Here is a 16706-nt window from a genome sequence, read left to right as displayed (position 1 = left end):
ATTCCAGGGGAAAACTGAAAGGAAAGATCAAAGAGTAATTGATACTCACTTGCTGATCCCTTCAAATGGTTTCTATTCTCCAAATTCTGGTTCTATATACCTAGCATTTATTCTAGCCTTTACATAAGGTATGTGTTGCACTTGTATAGCACAATTCATAACCTCTGGACATCCCAAAGTGATTTATAACAAATTAAGTATATTTTTGTGATGTAAAGTCACAGTTGTACTGTACAGAAATATAGGCTACAACTCGCTCAATGCTAGCCCCAAGAAGCACAATGTGAGAATGACCTATTCTTAGCATTAACAGTTGCCTTAATGGGGTTATGTTGTTTCAGTCAGTGGTGAAAATGTAGAACTTGCTGCCACATCGACTTGTTACATATATGCGTTGAAGGAGAAGTTAATAGATAGACGAAGGAGAAAGGAAAAGAAGGATATGATGTAGGATGAGATGAAGTAAGGGGAGAGGATGGTCATTGTGAACATAAACACTGCTGCGCTGAACAGTTGCACAATTCCATGAACAATTAAGTTGACAACAAATCTGAAAGCAACAAACAAGGAAAACAAGCACTAGGCTGTTACACTGATGTTAAACCTTAAATAAAAAGGCTGTACAACCATTTTCTGCACCATAACAATTCTTTGAGACTGTGAGTGCTTTACCTCTACTAAAGGCATCCCATGACCAGATCTGAAGAGGCATGTTATGTCACCAAAAGGATATCCTGGCTATCTAAAAGAATCCACAATGTTCAAACTTGCCCTTAGCTCATCTAATCTGCACATTGGTGGTTCAAACATTTACCTCAACAAAATCACGTAGGAATGGAGGCAGCTGATGATTGAAATGGTAAGCTGTCCATAAACCGCTCAAATCCTGACCCAACTCCATTCCTGCTCCATGAAAATACAAAATTCCAGGGTCAGAGGCAGACTTAGGACTGCCAAAAACTTCTGCTACTAACTCGACTTCTTCCTCCACAAATCCTATCTGATCTGAGTATTTCCAACACTTTCTGTTTTTTTATTTCAACACGCTGATTTGATTCAAAAAGTGCTGTTTTAAATTAACAGCGAGGATTAAGGTCTACTTGCTAGTAATCTAATCTATTCTTATTTTGGTGGAATGGTACCTATAAAAAAATGCATCCATCGTGGTATCTGTGCATATTCAGAAAGGATTGGCACATATTGTTCAGAGACCATGATATTTTCAATCCTTACTGAAATATCAGAATTATTGTTCACCCAGACGTAAAATTGAGTTTCATTTCATACGAAGTGTGGGGTTGCCATTAAATGGACTTTCTGAAACATGGAAAATAGTTTTGAATTGGACTGGGTGTTACTTGGATACCATTAGGGAGATGGTGCCAGACTGCTCGTTCACCACCCCCCCACTCCCGAAGGAAAGTAAGGTGTGAGCTGACCAACCGGAAAGAGCAGTATGCCCCCCGTGCCCCGCCCCACCCCCCACACCCTACAAACCTGTATCCAAAATGTGCAGTCAGACCTCCACTCTTCTCTGGAGAGGAAGTCCCATCCCTCTGATGGGCTGGCAGTCCCAGCAGTGCCACCAGCTCAATATTGAGCACTATTGGTACTACAGGCTAGGTATGAAGATGACAGCATGGACTCTGATCCAAGATAAATCAGGTACTGAATGGGGGAGGATTTAGAAGGATGGGATGGGAAGGAGACAGGGGAATTGACAGCAGGTTTTGCAGACCAAGTGGATGAAAAGGAAGGGGGGAATCTACTATCTTCAAAGGGGGTGCATCATCAATGATGATTACACACCCTTTCCCTCCCGCAATTTCATAAACTTATATAAAAAGGTGGTCTGCCCACTCCCACCCACCTGCATTATGGGGTGGGTAATGTTTAATCAAGGTTAACTGAAGTTTCTTAAAAGGTTCTCTATTGGTCCTAAATTGTTTGTATACACTATGCAGACAGGCTGCCCAAATTTGGAGCCTGCTCACCTTCTGTATAATGGGAGTCAGCTTAGGGTTCTGTGGGAGGGTTCGGGCCAGCCAATTCACATGTATTATGTGCCCACCCACAGGAAGCATGCCTAATGCAGTCATAATATCTCGCCTATCGTCACAGTGAATGTAGTGAAGCAGAACTTACTCATTCATTAAAAGGGCCAGCAGGAGTGGTCAGAAACTGTCTATTTACATTGTGTTTTATAGATGTTTGTTCGCAAGCTGTTAAATCAACACTTCCAATTGCTGCAAACATAATAGAATTTCTTGTTTTCAAACAACTCACCTGGGGTGTCATCCCACACCAAAAGTTTGAGTACAATGTGTTAGAATCCAGCATGGGGGCAACCACGGTCAAGTTTTCAGCTATCATCAGATTCAGTGTCTGCTCATTTGTTAGCAAGTTGTCTGTATCTACAAACTGGAAGAAAAACAAGATGAGGAGCAACATCCAGCCACTTCCATTTCAAATCAAGACTGTCACACAGCACTTAAGAATGTTAGTTTACCTTACATAATCATGACTAGCTACCTCTAACCTAGCGATATGGAACTCCTGTAGTCTCGGTTAACCCGTTGTACACAGCAGGATTTGGATAAGAAAAGTTGTTCAATTTAGCATTCTACTGTTCACAGATCTTCAAGACAATCCCCTGAATACATATTCCCCAACCTTTCTGCAGGTTCAGCATTGCACCTGGTTTTATTTTTAAGTAATCATTCCAACCTGCCAGGCTGTCTTTTTTTAAAATATTGACATTAGAGCTTCTTGTACAATGCAAAGAAATGAATTTGTTAAAGGTAGCGAGAGGATCGAGGACCTCTGATGATGGACAGGTTACATCTTCAACATGGTACAGAAGTATACATATCACACAAACATACTTACAGCGCAAGTTTGCTAAACTCAGTATCATCGCAGGACCTTCTCATTCCTAACTTCCATTCCTCCTTCACCAAACTCCCACACTCCCTTTAGAGATCATTTGCATGGTACACCAGCATTACAGAAATGGGAAAGTGGTCAGGTTCTTTGGTAATTGATTAAATGATCCATGGTTCACACAGAGGGTTATCCATGTACAGAATGACCTGCCAAAGGAAGTGGTGGATGCAGGTACACTTACAACATTTAAAAGGCATCTGGATGTGTACACAAATCGGCAGGGTTTAGAGGGATATGGGCCAAACGTTGGCAAACAGGCTAGGTCAGATTAGGACCATGGTGAATGACTCTATGACTGTCAGTCAAACAGCCTTTCTCACATCATTCTGTCCACCCCTGGCTTCAATAAATATTACAGCCAGCAACTGTAGGCATTCAAAGAAAAGGCAGAGAAAAAACACTATTTTTTCACAGCCCAGAAGTTTTTTTTTGTCTGGGTTGCCGAGGGGATTCATCTTGAATTCCTGGAGATTCCTGAGAAGGTTAGCAATTGTAATGATCCAGAAAAATGTAGATTCCAGCAAATGAGATGGGGGTGGGGGAAGGAATCAGGGAGTGTTACAATTGGCTGAAATGTTTCTAGAGTTGGTAGAACGGAGAAAAAGTCAGTAAATGGTCCATGGCAGCTGAAGCAGCATGCTGAATAATTTGAACATCTTGGGGCTCCTTATTCCCTGTGCCGGGGTCCATGCCTATCCTGGCCCTTGTGCAATGCTGACTGACAGAGTGTAAATCATTGGAGAAGATGTGGCCACTCAGGGGGAGGAGGGGAGAGCAAAGTGCTAGCCTCAGGCGTGCTCCTGTCAATGAGAGTGACTGGCCCAGATAGTTTGAATAATGAAGGTGAATGTTCAATTGGCAGGCATCCTGCTATAATTGCCTCCAAACTCCCATCAGCACTGATATGTGACACGCTGCTGCGTTTAGTTCCAAAAACCACACTCGACTTGCCCAGCTTTTCACCATATCATTCCTGCGTATGGGTCCTAAAGGCAAATTTATTGAGAAAAGCTACTGGAATAATAGAACTTCAGACAGGCTAAAAAAAATTGCTTTGGATTTACAGGATGAAAATAAGCCATTCAGCCGAACAGGTATGTACTAGTCTTTATGTCCTTCCTCGTCAGCAAATATTGGTCTGACAGATAGCAATATCTGCCTGTGGTTACTGCAGGAAATTACATATTGTAGTAATTAATTTGATTCCAGTACTTTTCATCTTGATCTTTCCAAATTGCTGTCTGCCATTGTACTAATCTCACCCAATGTGCCCAATTAAGTTGAAATCCCTCAATGCAGATGAAAGTCAAGAAACCCTGGAATGCTTTTTCATATTTTCCACTAGAAATGGAGGTGGTAAGCAATTGAACCAGAAGGCACTTTTAGCCATACCCTTATTAATAACTTGCTAACTGTACTGTTTATTTTTCGAAAGAGAGAGTAACCTGAAGCTTCACTCACCAAAATGTAGTCAGCCCACTTCTCCCTTGCAGTTTTCAGTGCCGTTTGCCTGAGTTTCATCATATGTGCGAACCTGGAATTACTCCAGTGTTTTGGCCCTATTTCATCAGAATAGTACCTGGGAAACCAACCAAATGCTATCGGATCAGTGGGAGCATCAGAAGCCATCTTGGTAGGATACAGCGATAGACTACGAGCTAATTTTTCACCAAAGGAAGATGATATTCAACTTTGGCAGAGCTGCCTTAAAGATATCAGAAATATCATCCATTTGCATAATGGCGGGCTGATTCACTGCTGCCAATGTTGAATTAACTCCCTTCCTTCATAAATCACAAGGTGGGGTCCTGAACCAAGTCAACTTGCCATTAAACTAACCTAAGAAGTTTGAAAAAGCATTGAAATAATAGAAAGGTTTTCTGTGTGGATTAATTCATGCAGCAATTCATTTGAAGAGGAGAAACAAGGCCAATTGAAATGAATCAGCCTGGGGTTTTCAGGCAAGTGAGTAACTTAGCTGTCTTGCGGTGTAGCAGCAGGATCCCTACATCTGAGCTAGAAGATCGAAGTTCAGGTCCCACTTCTCCAGAGATGTGTTATTTTCATGCCCGAACAGGCAGATTAAAAACAACTTTTTGCTCTCTTTGGGTATCTCAATTATGCTTACATGTTATAATGTTCAACAAAATGCCAACTGAATCAAGGGGTAATTGCCGTTGGGAGCCCTTTAATAGAAGTGAGATTGGTAAAAGCATGTTATGTTGACATGGGATCCACACAATTTACTGCGCACATACTGGGTCCAATTGACTAACCTTCTTTACACTGGGTTATGGTCATTCACTAATCTTATTGCTGGGGTTGTCTGTCCTTCCAAAATGATAATTGTAGCTTGTTCCTTTTTTTAATGCATAATGGGAATCTGTTTGCTTATTACACAAATAGACTTTGCATAAAAAAGAACACATTTCTGTGCAATTTATTTAATAGTGAGGATTTTTAATGCAGTTTAATGAAATCAACAGTGGGTAAAAAAAGAGTAACCACAGACTGAAGAAACATTCAGAATGGTTTGTTCTGAATAGAATATTTACATAGAACAGAAGCTCTGTTCTTTATGTTTTCCTAAACTTGCCACAAGGTAGTTCAAACGTTTGAAATTAATTGATATTTTTTATTTCTTTCCCTCGCACACTGGCTTTGCATTCACACTGTGGTCATTGTCCATTGGTTTGGCGAGAAAGCAGGTAGATATTAACTCAGTAGACTGAAGTATGTGCTAGTTTAGCACCACTCAAAGCTAGCCTGTGCCTTAGAAAGCGGGAAGTACATTGTGCTGCAGCAAGTGATTGTGTCTATTGAGCAGGAATAAGAATGGGAATAGCAAACAGGACAGAAACATGCTCCAAGGTTTTCTGTCACAGCATTGATGCACAAGTTGGGATAGGAGGAGAGAACTCCTCTGCCTCAGTTTTTCCAGACTGCCAAGAAGAAGTCAATGGAAGCAGATAACAATCTCTATCCATGTTAGCAGTCTGGTATTGAGGGCTTGGATGCAATGCAGAAAGAAGTTTAAGCTTATAGAAGTCCTACGAATATACTCAGGGAATTCGTTCTGAAATGAACCACTAGCCTCACTCATAATTCATTACCACCCATCAGTAACTAACCACGATTTCTACCTTTCACTGCACCTTCACACACTTGGCACTTGTGCACACTGGCCCTGACACACTGGGGTGTAGGCACGCTGTTCACCACAGCCTATTGGAAGAGGCAATACTGACAATCATTACAGTCGACAGGACTGGGGCTGTGATGAGTGGGGGGGCTGAATCCATCTCTTTGCATCCCACACCCTGCTCTTCCCACAATCTCGTCTGATTTAAGAAATAATTTACAAACGGTGTGAGTGTGTTGCACTTGCTTCCCCCTCACCACAACCTAATCTTGTACTTCTCCTCTTTCAGGTGCCCAGACATTGTCTCCTGACCAGGCAGTGTCAACAGAGTGTGAGTGCCAAGAGGTGAAAAAGAATTTTAATGTCCTACTTGCAACCAGCTCAGGTTCTGACACAGTGTGTAACTCTAGAGCGTGAACAGAAAACAGGTTCAGCACTTGGAGAGATATTGGATTAGGTGGACCAGCAGCCAGGTAGAACCGATAACACAGATATCAGCTTGTCAGGAGCAAGGTCATATATGTGTTCCTCTTCAGAGAATTCAGTTGAGGAGTTGGGTGGGCAGTGTATAGCAAAGGATTGATGGAAACGGACAAAGAAATTCTTGGTGTGTCATCAGGTTGCCCAAAAAATCTGCTACCAAGGAACATACAGCACAGCAAAAACAAATGTTTCAATGGAGGCCATACCTTCCAGAGTACAGGTGATGGTCAACTCTATGACAGCTTTTATGGACCTTAGACAATGTGATTGCCTACAGAGAGAGCCCTTCTTGCCCCACCCCCTCCATCTTCAAGAAGCTTCTCCTGGTCTGTGTCACCTCTGCTCATTCTACCTGTCGTGGTGCAGATTGAGGTGGATGGAGGCTGCAGCACCCATGTCTGGGAACAAATAACCCTTGTAGAGGGAACGCTGGTCTTCGTCACATGTCGCCTTATTCCCTGCAAATTTCACCAACTTTAAATAGCAGCAATAAGCTCAGGGCTCTTCTACAAACTTAAATAGAGCTAGTGCTACCTTGAGAATAGTTATGATCAAAGGCCAGGGATACACAAGTGTGTGGAAATAGCAAAGATTGCAGATGCTGGAGTCAGAGATAACTCAGTGCGGAGCTGGAGGAACACAACAGGTCAGGCAGCATCAGAGGGGCAGGAAAGTTGATGTTTCGATTCGGGACCCTTCTTCAGAACTCATGTGTGTATGTGTTTGAGAGAGTGCATCAGCCCAAGAGACCAGGTTGAAAATAGCAAATCAATGACACACATTGACTAACTCGATTTGCTAACTTGGCATACATCTGGCACATGCTTCTATTGCCCTCACCAAACAGCAGTTGGCATAGCCAGAAGTGAGTGTAAGTAACATTCACCTGTTTGTTACCAAAATGGGCACTGTGGTCACAAAATAATGGATGCTAAGGAGCAAAATTTAGTGACAAATGTAAGCCAGCAACACATGGATGAGGAAGATGGTCAAATAAGGAACTTGTATCGAGGCATGACTAATCTACAAACTAAAATATATACTTACGTTTCATTCACTTAAACCTACAACTGAGGCACAAATTGACAGAAGCCTAAAGTAAAGGGATGAGCTTCCAAATTGGTTTAAAAACATGACCAATTTAGACCTAGGCCAGACTTGGAAAATAAGCTCATGTTGTTTTATTCATTCATTCACGGGATTAAGAGCATCGCTAGCTAGGCCAGCATTTATTGCCCATTCCTAATTTCCCTGAGAGCATTTCAGAGTCAACCATATCTCTGTGGGTCTGAAGTCACATTTAGGCCAGACCAGATAAGGACTGTGAATTTCCTTCCCTGAATTGCATTAGTGAGCCAGATGGATTTTTACGACTGTCAGCAATGGATTTATGGTCATCATATAGACTCTTCACTCCAGACTACTTTTCTGTTTTTGATGTTTTGTTTTGTTTAAAAGTGTTTAAACAGATTGAATTTGTTTTCTCTCCTGGCAGTTGGTTGACAACCTTTCTAGCAAATTATTGATGTCTTAATGCAATTCAGGTAAGAGGGGTCTTAATATAAAGGAACTGAGTTTTGAGGAAGGGTCACCGGACCTGAAATATTAATTCTGTTTTTCCCTTCACAGATGCCAGATCTGCTGAGCTTTTCCAGCAACTTTGTTTTTGTTCCTGATTTACAGCTTCCGCAGTTCTTCGGGTTTTCATTTGGCATTTGTCAGGATGTTGCACTGGTTGAAGTGATGAACATCAAAAAAATTTAGTCAAACCAGATTGTAGAGTCATAACGCCCATAAAAAAATTCTAGTGGCACTGTTCTTATAGAAACTTAAACCTCCTTCTTAATGTGTCCTTTCCCTAGCCTCGAAGCTAGGGTTTCACACAAAAGATTCTCCTGCATGCTGGGTCTGACGACAATATAAATTGATTAGAATTTGGCAGAGTTTCAGCTCCTCCTGGTCCACAAATTCTGCAGCAAATTTGAACAAACCTACTTACCTTTGAATTTTTTGCTAACTGTCTCTCTTGTTCTGTTGGGTTTGACCCTGTACTTGCCCTGGGCTGAATAAAGGCTGCACCAGTCACTTGCTTTTTATCTTTGGCATTCAAATGCGGACTGTTTAGGTTTTGCGTTACTTGCATCGGAGCAAGTAACTCCTCATGGGTCTGTCTGAGATTGTTCCCTCAAAGTTGCATGGATGTACTGTCAGCAACAAAAGTGAGCCCCGTTTAAGTTACCATGTCAGAGTAGCCACAGAAGCGCAGTTGAAGGCATTATGCACTTAAGTAAACTGCATGTGTACTCAAAAAGAAAACTTAAAGTGTTTTCTAACATCTAATGTCATAAACTGTAAGGGTAACCTAGCTTAATTTTACAAAAGGAAATTAGGTGGCATTCCTGATCTATATTGAAGAGCAAAAGAGGAAGTAAGTTGAAGTAAGCCACTTTTGTCCATGTGGAAGATTTGTGATGATTTAATTTAGAATATTGTAGATATTCCCCTGATACATTATTGGATGAAGGCAGTTACGTCTTCAATTGCTCTTCCTTGACAGTAGAAGTAAATTTTCTGACATCAGTTACACTGTTGATTTACTCAGTGAAATTGCTGTGAAAATATCTGGAAGCCATCAAAAATATATCTTTAAAATTTAAATGAGGGTGGGTGTTCACAATTGAAAGTACTCACTTGGGATTATCCAGTGGTCTCCACTCCACATAGTGATAGGCCTTCTGAACATTCTTCAACCATTCCCGCAGGATTGCTGTTGTGTTGTCAATGTTATGGTCTGTGGCAACCCTATGGGAAGATGCAGGCAAAATAAATAGTAATTGTACAAAAACAGGAGTTGCTGGAAAAGCTCCGCATCTGCAGTTCTTTCCATTTTTGAATAGTCGTTGTAGTTGAAATCAATTAGCATTTAAAATCAATTGATTAGAAAATATATTGATCTTGTGCTAACGGAAAAAAAAACCCTATTTTTTCTGTCAGCACTAAACAAAAAGTTCTGTAAATGAGCTTGGTTTTCTATTCATTTTGTGGGATGTGGGCGCCGCTGGCTGGCCAGCATTACTTGCCCATCCCGAGTTACCATTGAGAATGTGGTGGTGAGCTGCCTTCTTGAACTGCTGCATTCCTCCTGTTGTGGGTTGACTCACAATGCTATTAAGGAGGGAATTCCAGAATTTTGACCTAGCAACAGTGAAGGAATGGCAACATATTTCCGAGTCAGGATGGTGAGTGACTTGGAAAGGAACTTGAACGTGGTGGTGCTCCCATATATCTGCTGCCCTTGTCCTTCTGGATGGAAGTGGTCGTGGGTTTAAAATGTGCTGTCTGAGGATCTTTGGTGAATTTCTGCAGTACATCTTGTAGATAGTACACACTGCTGCTACTGAGCGTTGATGGTGGAGGGGGTGAATGCTTGTGGGTGCAGTGCCAATCAAGTGGGCAGCTTTGTCCAAGATGGTGTCAAGCTTCCTGGGTGTTGTTGGGGCTGCACTCATCCGAGCAAGTGGGGAGTATTCCATCACTCTCCTGACTTGTGCGTTGTAGATGGTGGGCAGGCTTTGAGGAGTCAGGAGGTGAGTAACTTGCTGCAGTATTTCTAACTTCTGGCCTGCTTTTGTAGCTACTCTGTTAATGTGGTCAGTCCAGTTGAGTTTCTGGTCAATGGTACCGCCTAGAATGTTGACAATTCAGTGATGGTAACACTGTTGAATGTCAAGGGACGGTGGTTAGATTGTCCCTTATTGGTGATGGTCATAGCCTGGCATTTCTGAGGCGTGAATGTCACTTGCCAATTGTCAGCCCAAGCCAGGATATTGTCCAGATCTTGTTACATGTGAACACGGACTGCTTCAGTATCTGAGAAGTCATGAATGGTGCTGAACATTGTGCAATCATCGGTGAACATCCTGACCTTATGATGGAGGGAAGGTCATTGATGAAGCAGCTGAAGATGGTTGGGCCTAGGACATTAACCTGAGGAAGTCCTGCAGAGATGTCCTGGAGCTGAGATGATCGACCTCCCACAACCACGACTATCTTCCTTTGTGTCAGGTATAACTCCAACCACTGGAACGTTTGTTCCCGATACTCAATGACTCCAGTTTTGCTAGGGCTCCTTGATGCCACACTTGGTCGAATGCAGTCTTGATGTCACGGGCTGTCACTCTCACCACACCTCTGGAATTTAGCTCTTTTGTCCATGTTTGAACCAAGGCTGTAATGAGGTCAGGAACTGAGTGTCCCTGGTGGAACCCAAACTCGAATGTCACTGAGCAGGTTATTGCTGAGCAGGTCCTGCTTGGTAGCACCGTTGATGACACCTTCCATCACTTCACTGATGTTTGAGTAGACTGATGGGGCAGTAATTGGCCAGGTTGGATTTGTCCTGCTTCTTATGTACAGGACATACTTGGTCAATTCTCCACATTGTCGGGTAGATACCAGTGTTGTAACTGTACTGGAACAGCTTAGCTAAGGGAGTGGCAAGTTCTGGACCACAAGTCTTCAATATTATTGCTGGAATGTTGTCAGGGCCGGTAGCCTTTGCAGAATCCAGTGTCTCCAAACGTTTCTTGATTTCAGGTGGAGTGAATCGAATTGGCTGAAGACTGGTCTCTGTAATACTGGGGACTGCTGGAGGAGGCCGAGATGGATCATTCACTTGGCATTTCTGGCTGAAGATTGCTGTGAATGCTTCAGCTTTATCTTTTGTACTGATGTTCTGGGCTCTTCCATCATTGAGGATGATATTTGTGGCGCATCCTCATCCAGTTTAATTGTCCACCACCATTCACGATTAGATGTGTCAGGACTGCATAGATTAGATTTGATCCATTCATTGTGGGATCGCTTCGCTCTGTCTATCACTTGCTGCTTTCGATGTTTGGTGTGCAAGTAGTCCTGTTTGGTCACTTCACCAGGTTGATTCATCAGCTGAGGGAGGACGGTATGTGGTAATCAGCAGGAGGTATCGTTGCCCATGTTTAACTTGAACCCACGAGACATTGGGTCCGGAGTCAACATTGAGGACTCCTAGAGTAACTCCCTCCCGACTGTATACCACGTGCCAGCCCCCCTGCTCGGTCTGTCCTGCTGGTGAGACAGGGCATATCCATGGATGGTGATGATGAGGTCTGGGACATCATTAGTAAGGTATGATTCTCTGAGTATGACTATGTCAGGTTGTTGCTTGAATACTCTGTGAGACAGCTCTCCCAATTTTGGCACTAACCCCCAGATGTTAGTGACGAGGACTTTGCATGGTCGACAGGGCTGCTTCTGCTGTTGTCTTTTCCGGTGCCTAGGTCGATGCCGGGTGAGTCTTTGAGTCTTTGTAGTGACTGGTACAACAGAGTGGCTTGCTAGGCCATTTCAGAGGGCAGTTGAGTGTCAACCCCGTTGCTGTGGGTCTAGACATGGCATGTTGGCCAGACCATGTGAGGGTCGCAGACTTCCTCCCCTAAAGGACATTATTGAACCAAATGGGTTTTTCCAACAATTGGCAATGATTTCATGGTGATCAGGAGATTATTAATTCCAGACTTTTTTCTGAATTCCAATTCCACCATCTGCCGTGGTGAGATTCAAATTTAGGTCCTCAGAACATTCCCTGGGTCTTTGGCTTAACAGTCCAGCAATAATGCCACTAAGCCATTGCCTTCCATTAAATACTGAAGTTACAAAAAGAGATGCAATACTGTAAGAGGGTGTTGGGTCCAATGTGCCATTACATTGAGATAACCATACAGCATTTATTTGAGGGTATTTGGCAATTATAGAGCACAATTAGATCTACAATATATTGACAATATTGCATCCAACTTCTGTCTTCATATTCTCTTACTAAGAGATGGACAACATATGGACTCCTGGTCCTGTGCAGCTTGGAGCTTGCTGTTTAGGTGAATGCAGGAGTCCAACTTAATGGAACTGAGTTTCCATTCTTAATTCTCCAAGCGTAATCACTAAATTTCCTTAACAGCCTCTTTCTGTCTCCTCAATGTTAATCTGATTGTCTTCTTTTATAGTTGTCTCTGAGCTGCTTCCATCTCAGTCCTGCCCCCTGCAATCTTGGAGCAAATGCTGTGTGCGATGGGAATCTTCATACTGAGGTAGGACTCTTCAGGGAATTTTCTGACTTTAGCTACCTGTCTTGCATGTTAAAATTTGGCCCACTGTCTCAAGCTGAAAGAGTCTGCTCACACTGTTGCTGCCCTATTCAAACCCACCCTGCGCAGCTGAAACCTGTCCAGTGTAAAAACCAAGCCTCCGATATTGACTGCCTTCATCACTGTCTTAGCCCATCTGCCGTTCATCAACTTAGGTTTCCAAATATCTTTCGACAGAGGACCACACAAGAATGAAGTCAATGGTTTTAATGGTAATGTATTGAATTAGACTGAATTATACTGGAACAGACTAAACAGAAGGCGACCACAGATGGATTTAGACCTGTTGGAAACTAGTAATAGTGGCATTGTGCAGATACCAGTGTTGACAGATTTTGCTTTTTTTTATCAAAGATTTAAATATAGGCATTGTAAACAGTTTACAAATGACAATAAGATTCATGTGAGCGTTAGGATTATCAACTGCTTCCAGTGGGTCTCAGGATATATGGAAATCAGAGCCTCAGGATGAGAAAATGCTGTTTTATTTGGAGAAACACATATGGACTGTCTAAATGTTTATACATTCTTCAGGGAAAAACACCAATGAATGTGGTAAAAGTTAACAGTCTGGACAATGAAAGGCGAGCTAGAGTTACTCCAGTGTTGGCCATTCAGAGAAGTGTTGATTATAATACTGTACTTTAGTTTGGTATTGGGCAGGCCTCATTTGGAATACTGTACCTGGTTTTGTTCCCCTCACATGGTGAGAAATATTGAGCTTTTGCATTCAGTACAAAGGAGGGCCACTAAACTAATTCATCGTACAAATTGTCTGTTCAAGATTAAACTCAGAGAGTTGGAGCTCTAACCAGGTATGACCTAATAAAGGTACAAAAGATAATGCAGAGAATAGATTCGATGCTAACTACCAATTTGTTCCAAGCAAATAGATTAGGGAGGATAAATGGTGATAATAATGTTATGTCAGGGTAGGTCTAGTTTCAATGAAAGGAGGTGGTACTTTGTTCAGTGAACTGCAGACCTCTGGAATTGGCAGCCATCTCTCAAGTTGGATACCAATTCACAGAATTCCTCTTAAGTGAGAGCTAGACCTGTTTCTTGTAGGGGCAAACATCACACCTTACAAAGGTACATTTATTTTTATTTGATCATGGGATGTTGGCATCATTGGCGAGGCCTTCATTTATTGCCCATCCATAATTGTCCTTGAGAAGGTGGTGGTGAGCTGCCTTCTTGAACTGCTGCACACCATGTGGTCTAGGTACACGCACAACGCTGTTAGGGAGGGAATTCCAGGAATTTGACCCAATGAAAGAGAAGAAGTAGCAGTGATACACCTCCCCAAGTCCCAACGTAGTGTGACTCAAGAGAGGAACTTGCCAGTGGTGGTGTCCTTGTGTATCTGCCAGCCTTTTCCTTTTAGATGGTAGAAATTTCAGGTTTGGATAGTGTTTAGATTAGATTCCCTTCAGTATGGAAACAGGCCCTTCGGCCCAACAAGTCCACACCACCCCTTGAAGCATCCCACCCAGACCCATCCCCCTATAACCCACACACCCCTGAACCCCACGAGCAACTTAGCATGGCTAATCCACCTAGCCTGCACATCTTTGGACTGTGGGAGGAAACCGGAGCACCCGGAGGAAACCCACGCAGACACGGGGAGAATGTGCAAATTCCACACAGACAGTCACCCGAGGCGGGAATTGAACCCGGGTCCCTGGCACTGTGAGGCTGCATTGCTAACCACTGAGCCACCGTGCCGCCCCTAAAGGAGAATTGAAATGTTACCACTATGCATCTTGTAGTGGGTAGGCACTGCTGTCACTGAGTGCAGGGTGTGAGGGAAGTGAATGTGAGATGTGGTGGATGCCATCAACATCAAGAAATATGTATTTTCTTATTCAGCTCAAGGACAACTGGTCAAAAGAACAGATTTATAGGATATAGCAGGTAACAAGTTTCCAGCTAACAGACTGGATATGACAAATCTCCATTGAACTTAACTTTTACAATGGTTTGGATCCAGAAGAGCTCTTCTGCTGGGGTACTAATGAATTTTAACTAATTGAGAGATGTATTGCAGCAATGCAGTGCTCTAGATCAATGCGTAATAAATCAACTGTTGAAGCTTGAAAAGTTGCCTCCAAAAACAGAGGTTGACTTAAAAGCAGAATATAAAGTATGAACCCTCCTGTGTTGGTGCAGGTGGTGGCCATTTTGAAATGTGAAAGATGTTTCTGCTTGTTGGTCACCATGCACAGGCTACTCTGTATGGGCTTGTCTTCAACTCATTCACTTTCTTAACAACATGGTTTGTATCTTGAACCCTTGCACTGCATAATAAGGTGAGTATATTCTTGATGGATATTTCTGAGCTGAAAGTCGAAACCAATCCCTATTGTGAGCATAGGCCTAATCACACATTTATTCCCTGGGAAGTCAATTTATATGCTGACTATAGGCTTAAACATGTACTCTCAGTGGACTTCGAATATGACAGGTCTACTTGTACAGTATGATTTGTGTGAGTTGTTGTTTCAATGAGGTTATTGTTTCAATGGTCAATAAGTATTACCAAGTTAATGATGAATTGCTTGATTGTTTGCGGACAATCATAAAGCATTGACATACTGTATCAGAACAGTCATCATAAACACTAGGCTCCAGCAGTATACATAGAATATTCAACAAAGAAAACCAAATCTTGATAAAGACAAAGCCATAATGAGAAATAGTGCCCATGCCTCTGTGATTTTCACTGTTATAGTCACAGTAAAAAGCAATTGGGTTATCTTGCCTTTAATCTCTGCCTTTAATGATTTTTTTTCAGACATTACATTACAGGTGATTTCAATTAGCAGAGCTGTTGCCTTGGGTCATTGAAGTGTATGGATTCTAAACAATGTAATCAGGCTGCATCCTGTCTGACATTCTTCGATGTCACATAAGGGATTTGCCTTGACTGATCTTTACCAAAACACAGCCGAGCTTGTGAGGGGGGCAATGGTTTTCGCATCCCCCTAAGCCTCCCTTGCATTACCTGAAGTTGCCATCCCTTATCTATTGTTGGAACTTCCATGGAAACTGCCTTGAACTCTGAGGGACAGTCATAAAATTCCATGTAGATCACTTCTTTGAAAGGGAAGCAGTCATCCACCCTGACCACCTCTGCTCGATATGTGACTCCAGTCCCTCTCTAGTTGTTTGAGTTTCGATGCCCAGTGAATTTGCCTTGCAAGTCACTCGTTTGTAAACAAACTATTGCAATGTTCAGTTAGGAGGTCGAGGAATATGGAGAATGGCAAGGACATATGTATGAGTTCAGCTGATTCTGCACAAACAACCTCACTAACGTCTGGGACTGACACTTTGAAGAGTCATACTGGACTCGAAACATTAACTTTGTTTCCCTCTCCACAGGTGCTACCAGACCTGCTGAATTTCTGTAGTATTCTGTGTTTGTTTTAAATTTCCAGCATCAGCACTATTTTGCCTTTGTTAACCAATAGCCTGCAATGCTAGCCTCACAGAATGGGATTGGCCAAATAAGCACACTGTTTTACCACACTTGAGTGTGTGCTCCCCTACTTTTAGGGCGTACCCATCAGAATGGTATCTAACTGGGTGTGAGTGAATTTTGCAGGTCTCAATATTGACTCTTGACTCCATGAAGTTTTAAGACGCCAGGTCAAATAGATCTGCTGCTGGACAGGATTCAACTGCTGAATTAGTACTCCTTCGTGTTGAGCATCACTCAAAAGTAACACCGAGGGAAGCAAATATGCTGGCGAAGTTTCAGCAGTGATGTAGAATATATGCAAACTTGATTTTGAAACTGATGCTGAGCAGTTAACTACGAGTGGACCCTGGGGCATGTCTATAAAGCAATCAGACCTTGCAGCCTATGTTCCTTGACATTTTTCCTGCAACTGTGTGGACCTCTGATTTCTGTGTGGGACAGCAACTTCCAGGACAGGAGACAATTC

General features: G+C 42.5%; 1 protein-coding gene across 2 annotated transcripts in view; it reads right to left on the bottom strand.

The window, feature by feature from the left end:
- Nucleotides 1-16706, bottom strand: part of LOC125456516 (procollagen galactosyltransferase 2-like) — a 170401-nt gene that overhangs the window by 69513 nt on the left and 84182 nt on the right. For both annotated transcript variants that reach the window (XM_048539693.2, XM_048539694.2), the window contains exons 2-4: nucleotides 9263-9373; nucleotides 4408-4525; nucleotides 2287-2421 (exon numbers count right to left, since the gene is read on the bottom strand). In XM_048539693.2, the coding sequence (XP_048395650.1) occupies nucleotides 2287-2421; nucleotides 4408-4525; nucleotides 9263-9373 (364 nt within the window). The remainder of the gene's footprint in view (nucleotides 1-2286; nucleotides 2422-4407; nucleotides 4526-9262; nucleotides 9374-16706) is intronic.

This window comes from Stegostoma tigrinum, chromosome 8, assembly GCF_030684315.1.
Source record: "Stegostoma tigrinum isolate sSteTig4 chromosome 8, sSteTig4.hap1, whole genome shotgun sequence".
NCBI lineage: Eukaryota > Metazoa > Chordata > Chondrichthyes > Orectolobiformes > Stegostomatidae > Stegostoma > Stegostoma tigrinum.
The sequence above is the reverse complement of the archived record's forward strand: the minus strand, read 5'-3'. Positions and strand labels throughout refer to the sequence as shown.